The 17,554-nt window shown below is 36.1% G+C and overlaps 2 protein-coding genes across 5 annotated transcripts in view; both read right to left on the reverse strand.

Annotated features, from left to right (window-relative positions):
- fam13b (family with sequence similarity 13 member B) overlaps window positions 1–9,627 on the reverse strand; it is a 56,497-nt gene extending 46,870 nt beyond the window's left edge. For all 4 annotated transcript variants that reach the window (XM_056769360.1, XM_056769361.1, XM_056769362.1 and 1 more), the window contains exon 1: window positions 9,456–9,627. The gene's annotated coding sequence lies outside the window, so the exon portion shown is untranslated. The remainder of the gene's footprint in view (window positions 1–9,455) is intronic.
- A 1,405-nt stretch (window positions 9,628–11,032) lies between these two features.
- On the reverse strand, window positions 11,033–17,219 carry cxcl14 (chemokine (C-X-C motif) ligand 14). The gene is made up of 4 exons (XM_056770361.1): window positions 16,921–17,219; window positions 15,972–16,077; window positions 13,039–13,152; window positions 11,033–12,210 (listed from the first exon to the last, which is right to left on the reverse strand). Exons 1-4 carry the CDS (start codon window positions 16,982–16,984, stop codon window positions 12,195–12,197), a joined length of 300 nt encoding a protein of 99 aa, XP_056626339.1. The 5' UTR covers window positions 16,985–17,219; the 3' UTR covers window positions 11,033–12,194.
- Window positions 17,220–17,554: the final 335 nt, after the last annotated feature.

A 17,554-nucleotide genomic window follows, 5' to 3' on the forward strand; every position in this document is an offset into this window, starting at 1 on the left:
TGTCTAGTCAGTCAAATGACAACGACACGCAGATCGCTTCGCAACCATATCATGCTGAAGGGAAACGGGTGTTTACAAATTGCCCTCATTGTAATCTGCCAGAATGACGGCGTCACTGGTAAAAAAAATCTGTCAATGACAAAGAATCTTTCGGATTACGCAACCTCTGCTTCACACACGTAAAGGAATATTGGTCGCACTCTAGAGCCCTGAGGGTGCATGCAGTTTAGGAGACGCTTTAGTGCTGCGATTAAAGGAATAACGTCCGCTACAGATTCATCAAAGGAGCGGTATCTGTTTGTGTCATCACAACATTTCGGCCGTATTGTTTCGGTGATAAAAGTCTTTCGGTGGCCGAATATTCCGTGCATCCCTAAAAAAAATATATTCTGATGACTCCATACAATATTAGAACTATTCAATTAATCATTTTGCTCAAGTTGAATTTATATAATAAGTGTAAATAATTTACTTGCCTTCATAGCTTTATTGTGTATGTTGTTGAAAAGACTGCAAATGTTTTCATGAAGCTATAACATTAAAAGCATATTTTAGACACACTTAGTTAGTACATTAGCCTATTCCTTGAGCGTATTGTCGGCAAGACGGGCATTTAATCACACCCATGTGAACAATTATGTGTATAAATAAGTTGCGAAAAATAACTTGATCTAACATTTGTTGCGAGATGCCGAGTCTGTGTGTGTGTGTGCGCGTTTGCATGAGAGCGCTCTGATTGAAGGCCGACGATTCAAGTTCTTTATGCTTTAAAATGGCTTGTATTTTTGAAATGGCATAACTTAAAATGACGTGCAAAACGCCAGCTCGATCAATTACAAGAAACGCGTGCAGTGTGCTGCTCGCTTGCAGTGCAAAATCATTGTTATACTATGGATGTGAATTATATCTACATGATAATAATGCGTAATTCCTGCGGAACCTGCAGGAAACCCACAAAGCTGCTCCGAAATTCAGGCACTAATTAAATTGAAGTGTTTTGCATCTTCAGTGTAGTGGATTGAGATCTATCTCAACGTCTGATGCTGCCTTACCTCAGAGAGCATGAACCCAAAGCAGCGCTTTCGGTGTGAGAGTGAAAAACACTTTCTGTTCCAAAGCCTCCCACGTTGATTGGCCGGACTCGTGACTTAGTCCCAACAAATCAGAGGGGCAGTGGGCGGGCATTACTCTAGGCAACAAACTAGAGTGACGTGTTCCGACTGTTCTCACTAAATCCTTGGCTGCATCAGAGCCAAATAGCACATTTCAAAATTAAATGACTTTATCGGCAAAACTGTTTTTCAAAATGATCGATATCGATTATCGGCTAAATCTTTGATATCGACGCCGATGATCAGCCAGTTCGATAATCGGTTGACCGCTATCTAATATGAATTGCTTCTGTGTTTTCTAGGACAAAGCTAAGAACCTTGCCGTCCTGTCGTGAGAAAGAGATGCAATGCACACAAAATATACGCAAAAACAGGAATTTTATATTGTGTTCAACACTGCACAGTGTTTTTTTTTGCACTACAACTTTAGATTTTTTTGAACAAGAGAGTTATGGTGGTACTTTATAGAGTAAACAGGCTGGTCTTTCATTTTGAATAACAGTGAAATTATTTTACTTATTTTATTTTGTGTGAAGAATATTTTTTGCTGTGCATAACTGTTGTTTAATAAAGTATATTATTAAGATTTATTTGGTATTTATTTGAGATACATTATGGTTTTTACAAATCGAGCAACAGAAAAATAAGCGTTAGATTGATTGTCCAATTAGTTGTTAGATTATTCGACTAACCGATAAAATAATCGTTAGATTAATCGTTTCATAAATAATCATTTACCCCCAGCCCTAATATAAACAAACAACATTTCCGGCGATCCATCAAAATAAAAGTGCGGTTAACTTAAACAAACTCTCTTTGCAGCGTCGCGTTAAAATAAAAGTCCGGTTGACATGAACAAGTTATTATACACATTTTGCCACACGACCCCCCTTGAATTTTTTATAATTCAACCACATAGTATATTGTTTACTAGAGGTCGACCGATTTGCATTTTTCAGGGCCGCTGTTGATATCGATTTTTACAGGTCAAGTAGACCGATAACCGATATTTTGAACATTATATATATATATGTCAGGTGTAAAAATAAAAAATATGTTCAAAATTAGGATAACAAGAGCTCTGACAAAAACTATGCCCAAAAAACATGCTTACTACACGTTTTCTATAGTAACACTATGGTAAACATTAAGGAAATAAACCAAAAATTGTTAAATCATTTATATTTAACAAAGATTATTGCCGTTTTGTTGTGCCATTGTTTGGTGCTTGCGCGGATCATGTGAAATAGAGCGCTCTGCGCAAGGATGTGATCACATAACAAGCAGATGCGGGAGAAACTGCACCTGTCTTTACTTTCATAAATAGCATATTATCCAAAAATATTAATATTAATTGGATGATTTAAAAAAAAAACACTTCAAGCTTTCTTAAGACGTTTCTTTGATGAGTATTAAATCTGTTTAATGACTCCTTTCAGAAAGACGCACGCGGAGATAGACGGCTAAAAAAGCACAGCCTGTATATTTTCATTCTTTAACAAAAGCAAAACATTATGTAGATAATGAGTACATACGAATAAAAATAGACCAATCACAGTTTCGAATCATGTATTATTCTTATTTGTATGACCAAGATTACTGGTGGATTTAAGTCGTTCTCCGCAGTAATAAAAAAAAAGATGTGGCTGCTCGTTAAGAAATAAAGGAAAAACACAGATCTGAAGACACTCACTGAAGACAACCGACTGTGCTTACGTGTATACGCGGCAAGACGGGCACTGACTGGAGATCGTGAAGCACGTGAATACAAGCCTTAAAAAGATGCTTTAAAATGGTTTGTATTTGTGATTGGCATGACTTAAAATAACGTGCAAATGCCTATTCCGTGAACTGATACACGATCACTGAAAGCAGCTCGAAATAGCAGCAAATGCTTTCACTCAGAGTTAGTCCAATACTTCCAGTGCCTTCAGCCCTTTATTTCATAATTTGCCGGACTTCTGATTCCCAACAAATCAGATGAGCGGGCATTACTCTAGGAACAGACTAGAGTGCCGTGTTCCGTCGGCTCTCACTAAATCATTGGCTGCATCAGAATCAAATAGTGCATTTGAAAATTAAATAAATTTATCGGCAAAACGGCATTTAAATGACAGATGTTGATAATCGAAAAATGCTTAATATCGACGTCGATAATCGGCCAGTTCGATAATCGGTCGACCCCTATTGTTAACTTTAGCAAACTGAAGTAAATGTGCTTGTACAATTGTGCTACTTATCATAAAAAAATTGAACTTAATTTAAAAATAGTCCTTAAATTTAAGTAGATCTAAGATACTGGTTTATTAACATAATTGTACATTTATAGGTTATAGGTATCGGTATGAACCAGAAACAAAATATCTGTACTCGTACTCAGTCTTTAAAAAAAATGGTATCCTTGCAACGCTATCCGACTGCATAGAAAATGTCATATGGAACCATAGTAGCCTACGAGTATTTCACATCAGAATGTGACCCTTCGCAAAACCCAACCCCCTTCGTTCCTGTTGCTATATTCAACAAGCTTTCGGTATCAGCCATAGGCTATGCTCCCAGTGTAAATGTGTGCACTCTCTGGGGAAATAGTATTAAATAAGGATATAGAAAATTACTGGAAAAATGACACGCTGATATCAGACACAGAGGACTGCAATATGCATTCGGGGAATACATTCAGGATTTGTAACAATAATCATACCTATATTTGCGTCCAAACCAGCATACGATAACATTAGGTTAATACTAAACTCTTGTGATGCCGTAGGCTACTACTGTCACACAAATGGATGTATTGCTAACCTAAATGTGGTGAATTAAGTTTTTATATTTACACAGAAATTTGTAGTAATGACAATGAGTGTCTTCGAGCAGAGTTTTGATCAACCGTGATCCTTCTTTGTGAATACAAAAGTAAACTGCACTCTGAAGGCTGAAGGTGCGCACACTCATCACAGAGACGCAAAGCATATCTTGCCTGCTTGCCCATACAAGTAACATGTGAGCAAATATGTAGCACTTAAGTAGCAATAAGTACGCTTCCGTCTGTAATTCACACATTAATGATTCCAACAATATCGTGTCTCATATCTGTGTTGTTATAGTTGTGATGAGAACTCCCCTATTCTCCTTCATTTAGAATGATTTTTAAAAGTTATAACTTAGTTATTGTTTATCGTTATAGTGTCAACATCCATAAAAAATGGGGAAAAACAAGTGGTGCGGTGTTTACAGACTATTTTCCTTCAGAGAGGGATAGTGACTTGCATCATTTTGGATAATCCTCTACTTTCAGTGAGTGGTAGAATGTACGTTCTCCATACATGACCAAACCAAACAGCATAAAGTTAATGAATAAGTACGAAACAGCGTTTACAAGCAACTCTCATTGTTACTGACTGGACATATAAACATTTGTCTGTAATAATTATATTATGTCCCAAAAGAGTAACATAAAATATGTTAATCACTTCTAAGCCTTATTGGGTATTCAGTTGTACTAAAATACAGTGAGTTTTGCATAAACGCATGTACTTCGCAATGACGCCACAAATATGCTAATTAGCACGTAACATCACCTTGCACCATAGTGACAGGTAAAAAAGTTATTTTTATGTATTTTTTGTATTTCATGTACTTTTTATGACCCTGTCCTTAAAATGACGTACAATGAAAAAGTTTAGCGCATCCTCGGAATCAGTAGACTAGAGAACTGAATGAAAGCAGTTCACCACATATAGTGCTCCAACTGTTTTCATGACAGTCTGTTGGATAAATCTAAGGAATGTCTGTCACATACGTAGGAGGTCTGCATCACATACTAGCAGCAGCAGTGCAATCTCCTTAAGGACAGCTGGTTTAAGCTATAATCCAGGAAGACACATATTCAGCAAAAACTAGGTCGCCGTATGCATGCACCACCAGGGCTGTACAGTGCGACATATATGTTGCACGTGCTCCCAAAAATCGGTGACTGTGTGAAGAATTTTTTTGTTAATCTGTCTCAGCACTATTTTACTCCATTTTAGTCTATATTAGTAACTTGTTTCCGGCAGAATTAAGTCCATATAACTACAGAAGATGCGGATGTTGAATCCTGCTGTTTACATTATGTCACCTGGCTGTTCTGCATGTGTGAATGAATGAGCAGTTCATGCACAGTTGAAAATCTGCGTGACAGTGGACAGGTCACTGTATGAGGACATGATCACATGAACACATGAACTTTATCACGAGACTTTCTCTGAGAGTTTATTTAGCAAGCATTTCAGAGTTTGAGTAAAGCTACAGTCAACCTCACTGAAACTCAAACACCTTCGCGATGACCCGTCAAGTCCCGTTAACATTGACACTCAGATAAAAAAGAAATCTGAAGTATACTATAGTATTTGCTATAGATAATTGTAGTACCCTTGTAGTAAATTGATAAACTGTTGCAAAACTTTAGTATACTATTGTTAGATTGAAAAATACTACAGTATCTAGGACTTTTACTGCAGTTTACTAATACTATAATATTGTATGCACTTAAAGAGACACAGCGTTTTCTCCCCACATGCAAAAGTGGGCACGGAGCGCATGGTATATTAAAAGATTTTGAGCTGAAACTTCACAGGCACATTATGTGGACCCCTATGATTCATATTACATTTGTGTAAAACTAGAAAGAAAAAAAAAATCCCCCCTTTAATGTGTAAAAGTGTAAACAATTAAATTACAAAATTTGCTCCAAAAACTTCAGTAAGGGGAAACAGTGCTCTTCGTAAAAAAAAGTTAGTTTGGAGCCCTGTACACCACGTCACATTCTTAGCGAGGGCAGGTTTTTGCAAATACTTCAGATTTTATCAACTCTATGGTAAGAAGGAGCTTGACAAGACATTTGCAATATGCAAGGTTTGTAAAGGGATTTTTGGGAACACTAAACGTAAAGATTCACATCAAACGCTGTCATTCCAGCAAAATGGAATAAAATCGAAACAAATATCACATCGAATTTTTACGAAGAATCGTTATAAAAAATCGGATAATCGTGAATCGTTTTTTAATCGGATCCTGACCCCAAGAATTTATATGAATCGAATCGTGAAGTACCAAAAGATTCCCACCCCTAATGTCTACTACAGTACTTTTATGTGGACAAATATATCTTATGTAATTTGTGACCCTGGATCACAAAACCAGTCTTAAAGAGTACGTAGCATGAGATCATGAAAATGACATTTCATCCAGTCTGTTATGTTGCCTTGTTTGAAAGTAAGCTGTCTGCCAAGTTGTAAGTCCGAAGGTGAATAAATAAAGTTATTTGCTTGTAAAAATGGGAGTCGACTCTGAATCACACAAACGAGACGTGGAATAGTTTACCCGCGTATCTACGTCACTAGACCTATGTTTTGCTGAGACTGCCGGGAAAACGTATTTCTCCTCCCCATAACACTGTTTCTCGTTCGTGATGCGTGTGTATCATGTCTAGAACCTGTGTTCTACGGTGTGACACTAAGTCTGTCTTATTTCAACTACCAAAGGAAGAATGTCTGAGCGAAAAATGGTTACAATTCATTTTTCAAACGATACCAAAGTAGTATAACCCCAGGGTTTTACTGTGCGCGCGTCATTTCACCGAACATTGGTTTAATAATCTTGGTGCGTAGTATGTGAAACGACTATCCTTGAAAGAGGGGGCAATACAAACTCTATTTGGACCTGTTAGCTCCACCGAATCCCAACCTAGACATGTGACTTTGATTTTTGTCTTAACTTCAAGAAATATTTTCGTACCTTATGTCTGTGTTTAGCTAAAGCATGTAACGCAAACATTAGCATGTACCGTTATTTCTGGGGTGTTACAGTTTTTTTATCTTGCTATTAACTTTGCATTTTGAAACATTTGCCGCACGTGCACCTATATAGATATATTTGGGTCAAACTACAATCATTTTTCATAACGCTGACTTTCTGAAATGCTCTTTGTACCATGACAACGCACAGTTAAGACGAAATAATAGTATTACTAATGTACTAACAGTATTTTAAGAAAAATAATATTTTATTTCATTGATGAGCAAAAGCACAATATGCGTGTTGTCACACTGGGAGTTTTTATGACAAGAGTTGTCACTTGCCACTGACAAACATCCTGCTCCAGTCGTGGTGGAGTTTGTTGTGGATTAGCGTCATCTTCCTCGTCAGACTCGGGCTCAAATTGGTATGGTAAAATCACCACCATCTCTAGCTACACATATAATACACATGAAATCCAACCACATGTAAACCGTAATCCTGTAATGATGGTAGGTGTTCCATTTGCGACAAATGATGAATGCGTTTGACCAATCACAATAGACTACATCATCTGACCAATATTACACAGGACACAAGGTCAGCGGGTAGGAGGGGCTTAGATGGATGAATCGCGGAACGAATCATCTGAGAGTCAGTCAAGAAGTAAGGTACGAATAACTGCCTATTATTACGACATTATAGTGTTTTTACACATTGTATTTACATAAACTTTTTGTTTGACACTCCATAAACCAAAGTAGGACCTTAAAAAACCCTATGCTACATACTCTTTAAGCAGAAGGGGAATTGTTAGTAAAAGACAAAAATACATTGTATGGGTCAAAATTATCGATTCTTCTTTTAGGCCAAAAATCATTAGGATATTAATTAAAGATCGTGTTCCATAAAGATATTTTTTACATTTAAGATTATATAAAAATCTAAAATCTAAATGAAAATTTGACTTATAAGACTGGTTTTGTTGTCCAGGGTCACATATCCATCTCTATGTAACATTAATGTCCTTTGTCAGTTACCTGCCTATTCGTGTGATAAACTGCATTTGTGTTTTTTTAAACAGACATTGTCTACTTGTGCTACCACTGTTTGGCCTGTTCGCTACAAAATTTTAAACCTCTGTATCACCAGTGCTATGTTCAATAAAAGTTAATGTACAGCCCTGTGGCTGAAAAACAATTGCACAGGGATACACATTATTCTAGAGCCAACTTTTTTGTTTTGGGAACCTGTGTGAGCGGCCGATTCATGCTGGTGAGAACACAAGGTTTGTCTAGTCTTTCAGACATCCTGCCCAGGACTCTTCGGGAGACACGGCCTCTGTGTACTACAAAACAATTGTCTATGACTACAGTCTATGACAACTGGAGGGACATCAATGAATGACTTAATGTTTCCATTTCACATAGACAGACTTGAAAAACTTATCTGCCTTACAAGGTCATAACATTACCATCCTCAAATATATAATCATAACATTATCATCAGAAGACCATTACAGTGTCTTGCAAGACAGGATACCAGGATAACAATTTTCTTTCACGGTCAGTGTGTAATACAACAATAATCCATTATAATGCAATGTATTGTCAGTAATTACAAAACCACAAAAGAGAAATTTTCAAGTTACAACAGGTCAAATGTATGAACAAATAGGGAACAAATCTCGTAAAAAAAAAAATTATTGAAACGATACTTTTGCTCAAAAGCAGGTATGCAAGAATGCAAAGTTTATGAAAGAATCAGGTTTAAAACTAACAAATACATAATCGCTCGGTTGACTGATGTCGTCCATTCACAACAGAATTGCTCTATGTTTCATTATCCTAAAGATCACCAAAACCAGGGAAGCAATTCAGCTTAATAAATACATTATTAAACATCTCAAAGCCCATCAGCTGCTCCTCCAGACACGGTCTCTATGCAGGATTCAAGTTTCACATCCCAATAAAACGAAACTGAAGCTAATTTTAGGTGCCCATAAGATCAAGAGGGCTTCCCTTTATTTCAGATAACAGCCAAAACTATTAAAGGACAGACGTTTAATTATTTTTACGGGAGATTTTTTTGTTTCATAGCTGTCATTCAATTCAACCAACTAACGTTAAGCAGCATTAGCTAGTTTTAACAAAAACACTAAAATGTGTTATTTAACGTTACTTCGTTTGCATTTGTAATACATGGTGCATGCGTGTGGTTAATAGCTTAATATACGACCGAAGGAGAAAATCTGAAATATTAAAAACCTCATAAAAAAGATTCTGGGTTATCACGTTAGCCCGATAGCTTAGCACTGTCAACATCTACTGTATCGTCGCTCCAGAACATCAGTCAAGGCTTTAAATCTACTACAAAACATTAAATAGTTATTCAATACAGACAATACGGGATTTAATAAGTATGTTGTGCAGTACAAATATCATGTAATAAATAATAGACAGCCCAACGCAAAAGACATTGACATAAATGAAGAATGATATCTCATCTGGCTAATCCGACAACTAGCATCCGCTAAAGTCACTGCATCGAATAAGCATCCGCACTTACCGGGTCAAATCAGAAGATAAACGACACCACACTAAATAATTGTATTAGTCCTTGCTCCAAATTCAGGCGATATTAATGATGATGTACGGAAAGTAGCTACAATGTCGGGCTTGCATGGCCAGTTTTAATAATGCGAGCCGTTGGTTCGGTGGAGCACAGAATGATAGCCACACACCCACAGCGCTGCCAAAAAACACACTGACCCCGCCTCTCTCTCTCTCTCTCTCTCTCTCTCTCTCTCTCTCTCTCTCTCTCTCTCTCTCTCTCTCTCTCTCTCTCTCTCTCTCTCTCTCTCTCTCTCTCTCTCTCTCTCTCCTTCTTCTGGGTGCTTTATTGGCATGATTGCGTGTTCTTACAATACTGCCAAAGCATTGAATATATAACGAAAGACATACAATAAGTACAAACATTAGAGTAAAATTAAAATAAGGTGCTAAGTAAGAGACATGAACTAACAATGAGCAACATAGTTTTCAAGCATTTATTAATCCTTGACGTTTGTTAAAGTGAATAGGTCTAAAATTATTCATGTTAGTTTGTGGTGCATTAACTATAAGGTTTGATTTAATGCTGAAGCAAACATGAACTTGGATGTATTGTTCATTGTTAGTTAATGTTAGCCCATGCAATAACTAACTGTCAACAAATGCCTTGAAATTGCACTTTTTGGCATATCACAGTAAACTCTCTGTATATAGGCTATTGGAGATCTCCAGTATTTCTCTTCTTTTTGTTTGAACTTTAACTTTACTTCAAGTGGCCGTTGTATTACGCGTTTTATGAAGAGCGTCAATAAAATAGTTTTGGGGCTAAGGTGCAAGTAAATAAACTGCACATACGAAAATATTTATACAGAAACAAGCCTTAACATGCAAGGCTTATTGTAAACCTTAATGTCACGGAAGTCAAAACAGCCTTTTCAAAAACTTTGGAGTCACTAGGGTTGCCAGATTTGCGTCACAAATCCAGCCCACTGGCCAAACAAAACCAACCCAATGACCCCGATATAACAAAACTCAAATAATGTCACTCCCATACGTTAAAATACATTTTTACAGCCTTGCAATGCATTACACGGTTATTATTACGATTTATTCGCATATCACCGTACAGAAATAAGACACCTTATGTTTTCTTAAATAACTTAATCGTACTATAAAAATGTCAGCTGATAAACAATGTCCTTCCACACTTGACCCGCGGAATAGAAAAACAACCCGCAGCGAAAGTTTAAAAGTAGACGGGAAAACCCCCATACACCGCAATACTGCCATCACATGCCTCAATTATGTTGAACTGCAGCGCCACCTTGTGTTTGTTCGCAACAAACGCAAATTCCTATAGATTTTTTTCTGCATTTTATTCTTAAAGCTATATTTGCCTGTTTATACTATAAATACAAATAAACGTTTGCTATTTAATGTTTAAGTTACATTTTAATATTATTATATTGGCTTTTTCTCACTTCTCCTCTGTAACCTCTTAATGCTGCTTAATATAAGATAACTACACTTGTAAAGAATTAAAACAATGTAAAGATACAGACATACAAGCTAAGAGTAGAATAAAACACAACCTTGGACTTATTGAAATATTTATTGCTGTGCTGGGAAGATTACACTTCTTGGATTTTAAGTTTTGTTTGGTAGGACATTCCAAACACAAAGACTCAACCATTTCTATGATTTATAATTTAAATAGTAAAACAACAATTCTGTCATACAATATATAGGCCTCACTAAGAAAATCTGAACAAGCTAGACTAGGCAAGGTGGTTTATACACAAGAACCTATGTTATGTGCTTATTCAGTAAATACAATTTGATGTACAAGAAGAGACAAGAAAATAAGAGTAACAATAGCTTACAAAAACTGCACATCTCATAGAGGACGCACACGTAGTTCATAATGTGCTGACAGGAATGACAGTATTATAAAGAAAGCTTCATGTTAAACACATGATTCACTGCAGGCTCGTGTGCTTGTAATGTGACAGTATACTGTATGCCCAGTGATGAGTAATGTGTGTAGATATAGAGTAAAGGTACAATATGATTGAAATGGTTTATATTGTTTCATATTGCATCACATTTTTACCATATAGTACTGACCTGAAAACTGCGAAATAAATTTCCTCACGCATGAGCATGGCTAAGAGTCTAATGACTTTTGACAGCCAAATGCTTATGGAAAATCATGTTTACCATTTAAATGTTGGCATATCTCTGTAGATATTATTTACACAATCTCCAGTATTTCTGTTCTTTTAGTGTGGTGGGAACATTAAGATCACAAATCCGTCTTTATCTACAAGAGGCCAAAAAATAAGAGAAACCTATTTGACAGTTTTTCTACTTTGACACTTGTGGATAGTATGTCACGATGTGTTTTCAAGCCAGACATTATCCTAATATAAGTGTCAGGACTCCTTTGTACGAAACAACACAATAAATCCAGAGCAAGGACTGACACTTCAGAAAACATTGTATAAATGATCACTTCTTACAGATGGTGCTGATTCACAGAAACGTTTCTCTGAGCAAACTGACACATCTGGCTCATACTTTTATTGTTTTTGACTCTAAATGATTACACATTAATATAAATTAAATGGACTGGTAAGCTTGTCTGGGTGTATGCATTTTTGCACTCGAAAATTTGGTCCTCTGGACATCCACAGTTCACTGGTAGTGTAGTGCATCCCACAATGTTTTCAGCCTTCTGCATATTATATAATGTTTAAGCCTCGTACACCCTACAAAGGAAAGAGAAGATATGAGGTATAGATATGAGTTAGAGTGTGCCAGTCTATCATTAAAGACAATCTGATATATTTAATAAAATCAACATGAAATCAGAAATAACCCTATATTGTTAATACAATGTTTTCTAATTATGTAAACCTTTTTATTAAATCCCCCTGTGGGTCTGGTAATGCCTACTTAAAAACAAAAATGAATTTCTTGATTAAGTCTTTCTTTGAATATCCTGTTGCATGGTAAAATATGTTATGGAAGTAAAACGGGTTTGAAACTATTTAATGTTGATAAGGTGGCAGTCATACATACAGCCACAGAAAAAATGAAAAAGCATTTCAAAATCCATTTTTCTGATTTTAACATTTACGTTTATTTCATTCTGTGAACAACTAATAATATTCTTCTCAAAGTTAAAGCATAAATATTGCTTCTTTTTGCAGATAATAAAAACGGGTGAAACAGGTCAAAACAACAGAAAAGATGCTCTGTATTTTTTCAGACCTCAAATACGGCAAAGAAAACAAGTTCACTCCTCACTGTTAAGCAGTATGCAACAGTAATATCTATACATGTATTAAGGAAAAGTTCGAAATTTATTATTCATGTGATTATTGTGTCTTGTCATGTTGTCAGTCTTTTCACAATGGATGACCTTATGTTCAACAAATTCAACAGACACTGGACTGGAATGGCCACAATACATTTAGATACTATGAATAAATGAAAACTTTGAATTGCCTCTTTTTTTTCCACGGCTGTGTTTAGCAATCTAAAACAAAAAAATGAATGAAATATTACAAAGCAAGCCTTTTGCAAACGCTCACCTGTGCTTGTCCTTCCAGTTTTTGAACCACTTGACAAGGTTCTTAGTGCTCTGGAGTCTAGGGTGCAGGCAATATTCCTGACCTTTGAAACGGGACACATTCTCCATGGTGACACTATAAACACACGGGGAGAACAACATAGATGAGAAATTGGATAAGAGGTAAAGAAATTAACAGGTGAAGTGCTGAGATGAACAACATTCAATTAAGCTATACTAAAAATACACATCAGGCTATGATTTATGATTTTTACATTTAATTTCAAATGGTAAAATTGTATTGTATTGTGTATATTAAATAAATTACTCAAAACCTTTAAGTTAAATCATTGGTCAAAGTGTGTAAAGGGCCAAATATGAATACTTCTGTGATGAGATTTGAGCAAAGTAATTTACAATTAGCACATAATGCTTTGGTAAACATTAGTAATGTTATTAGATTAATGTTTGATTATTTTAATTGTTCTTATTTAAATAATTAACTAAAATATATCATTTTTATTCATAACAAGACCAAATTTAAAGGCTCTGATGCTGCATTTCAATTATCAAGAATTAACACAAAATTCGTAATGTCTTCAAGTACAGGTTGAGGTCACACGCAGCAGGTACAAATTAGTCTGGCTGTAATGCATCATTATGTCAGTACACCAAACTTTTAAGACTCACATAGCCTAGCCTACAGACCTGGACCAGAGCCTGCTTTTATCCACCTGTTCAGCCAAAAAAAATTTTTTTACCTTAAACTCTCTTTTGGGCTCAGAAATTAAGTAAGAACTGTTGTGTGACTAGAGAAGCTGCTAGAATATTAAAGACTGAACACATACACTGAAAATACTTTTTCAGCAGGGTCAACTGAGTTTGATTTTGTGACAGTGATCCCAAATTGAGAAAATCCAGATCTATAAATGATTTTCCTTTATTTTAAGATCTAAAGTGTGAGCCTAGACCACAAAACCAGTCATAAGTTTCACTGGTATATTTGTAGCAATAGCCAACATATGTTGAAAAGGTCAGAATGATCTATGCCAAAGATCCTTAGCATATTAAGTAAAAATCATGTTCCATGAAGAAATTTGGTAAAAAAATATATAAAAACTTTATTTTTGTGAGTGGATGCATGCAGCATAATCGTTAACAAAAACTTCCAGAAACATAACTTAACTTCTTGTGAATAACCCACTCAAGTTTGTTGTCAGGTACATCTTCTTTCCATAAACGTCTTTACAGTGGTAAGCCAACAGAGAACGTTAAAACAACCCCTGATTCTTCTGAGCAATGGCCTGCTACAGCGCCTTTGATAGACAAATTTAAAGGCGATTTTCTCAATATTTGGATATTTTTGCACCCTCAGATTCCAGATTTTTTTATACTTGTATCTCGGCCAAATATTGTTCTATCATAACAAACCATACACCAATGGATATATTATACTTATTCAGATGATGTATAAATCTCAATTTTGAATGAATAATGATTTTGACTGGTTTTGTGGTGCAGGGTCACATGCATATATTTCAATATACGTTAAAGTAAATAAATAAACAAACCACAACTTGACTAATCAAATTATATAATTGGCTTTATTTGGCTAATATCTAGAATGTTTCAAATTATTGCTTGAAACTGGGATGCCTGTGCAATTTAATACAATGGATAGCCTATGTTTTGATTACAATTCCTTTAAAAAAAAAAAACATTTCTGAGTCTTAACTGGTAAATTAACTGCCCCCCAGCATGACCTAAAACTGGAGGTTAAAAATGTCAGCACTACAGAAGTGGAAATCTTTGGCTGCTATTTCTAAATGACCAGCAGATGGTACTGTCAAGTAGTGTAATCTATCAAGGCTTTGTATCACCAATGCAGTTTGCTTTATAACAGAGAGCCTGTCTGGATCTTATATACATACATTGTAAAAGTCTGACCCCTCCAAATCAGAATGTTACATCTACATGTTTCAATGTGTGCTCAGCTAAAGATTGGTAAATTTTACAAACACCTGATAAAAAGACGGAAAAGAATTGATACATTTATGAATCCTCCACTGAGTCAACTGACAAATATCTATGCAAAAAGTCAAAATTACAAAATTTTCAGTTTTGCTCTAACATTAAAGTGCGGGTTTCATAAACAGAAATGTGGTAACATAAACATGATGAGGCATCTTCATTATCCAATATCTTTTATGTACCATTAAATCTGCACGAGCTTGCTGAAAAATCTAGCTAAATCTAGATGCTGAGTTCAAGCTAATCAAATCTGGTTATTTACGGTCATTAGCTAGTCTATGCTGGTCCTAACTGGTTTAGGTGGTTTATTAAATGCTTCATCCGATGGGTTTGCTGCAGACAGCTTTATTAGGGCCGTAATATCACCTTGGCTAAGCTGGTGTACATGTGCTTGAGCTGACTGATCATGTTTATGACTTGTTGTTCTTTCCCAGCGTGTATTAGAGGCATCTGGCACTTGAAATGACATGTAATTAGTTTGAAGCAATTAGAATAAAATGTCTTAAATATATGTTCTGATAAAAGTATATGTATATGCAGATACTGTATATGCAAATTAATTATCATGTTCTTTGACAAAAGCTATACAGTTTTGCTTCCAAACAGTCTGGAATGCCTTGCATAGACTGCATTAACACAATTGTTGTTAGTTTGTACAATTTAAAGGACAGATCAGTTTTCTGTCATCCCAGAATCTACATGTATATACTGTACACATTATCTTCTATTGTCATAAAACATTCCTTACAAACATGGTCCCACAACATTGTTTTTAGAGTATGAATATCTTATACTGAAAAAATATCCAGTATGATGGTTGTACTAAACACAGATCCAAAATCTACCTCACTTCTATCATTAATATTTCTACACATTTCTATACAAGCACAAAGTGTAGATATTAGCAAATGAGGGAGAACTTACAAAATCATCTTTTCTTGGCAGTATGGATGTTTAGGCTTAATCTCCAACTTTTGCACATCTTTGTATCGAATCTTCGGGCCTTTCCGTGTGCATCTGCACTTATATGCTGAGAAATAAATATTAAAACCATTGTTTAGTCAATCACACAAGAAATGGACAAATCTCACAAATCAGTAAAGAAACATCTATATCTCACATCAAAATCTAAAGAAAATCTAAGTATATTGTTTTTGCCAATGAAAGAAAACTAAATCAATTTTAGAATCATTCAGATTTCTTTGATCCACCAAAAATGAGTAGTTTGTAGATTTGAAAAACTTCTACTGTAAACTCCTGTTCACTGCCACACAGAATCTCAAAACTTAGTTTTTTTTAGGTCGTCCAAAATCTACAAACTACGCAGGACACTGGGATGGTGATTCATTAAACTGGCATTTAGGGGGTTTAGGCTCTTCCAGCAAGCTGGCTATAAAGCAGGTGAGCTGGTGAAAAGACGTGTGACCTACATCTAATCCCTCATCAATCTTCTCCTGTTCCATTCAGCATCATCTCTAAACAGCCTCCCAGGACAGAAGCCAACAAGAACTCATCCAGAGTTAAAGACAAATAGCTGGTATTTACTATCACTGGCCAACAACTGAAGAATGAACTAGATCGACTGAGAAGAAGAGAGAAGGATGTGTCTGACAGCTGGACCAGCATGTCGCTGTTATTCTGCGCAAAGTTGTAAACATTTGATAGCGCGAGGATAAATGTTTGTTCAATACAACACTTAACATTTCCAAACTCCTCGCTTTGAGTCCAGTCAGACTTGAATGTAACATAAACACTAAAAAAGACGAAGGGCATCTTTTGCGATGAACAGCACCACGTTCCATCTGCGCGTACTCTGTATGTTACATTACCAAAAACAAACAAAAGACAAAAAGACATGGCAAACATCACATACCCTCTGTGCTGAGCGAAGAAACAGCAATGACTAGCAAAAGTAAAGCGGCTGTACAGCGATTCATCCCCAACAGTTTGTCAACAAGCTCAAGCAGCCTCCGGTATGTGCTCAATACTCCAATCCAACAGTCGAGATCTCTAAACAGTCAATATTATGCCACAACAATATCTCTTTGCCCCCTTCAGTCTCTGTGATGTCAGGATAAAGGAGCTCTCCAACGCGTACTGTCACCGTTGCGCGCTGCGGTCTCGATGTCTGCGAGCTTCTATAGACACACGCTCTTTTGCGCCTCATTGATATGCACGAGCCACCGACGATTTAACTGTGCCTGACTCGAAACCTAGCTAGTGAGCTGCCTACGTAGACAGCATGTTTGCGTAACGTAGACGCTTTTGATGCTTTCTAGTTAGGCAACGTACTAGGTTTTGCGACGCAGTCATTATGTGTGCCAAAGTGCGGTCCGGACTAAAACGAGAGAAAGAGACGAAATTGAGTTAAAAAGTTTGTTAGTGGAGCTTGTACGTTGTCAGGGGATATAATTACATTGGCTTTCACCTTTCGGACTTCTTTCTGGGAAGAATTTAGTAATTTAATCTAAATCTTTAGTCTTCAAAGCGGGGGACTTCCTTCACTT

Source organism: Triplophysa dalaica, chromosome 16 (assembly GCF_015846415.1).
Source record: "Triplophysa dalaica isolate WHDGS20190420 chromosome 16, ASM1584641v1, whole genome shotgun sequence".
NCBI lineage: Eukaryota > Metazoa > Chordata > Actinopteri > Cypriniformes > Nemacheilidae > Triplophysa > Triplophysa dalaica.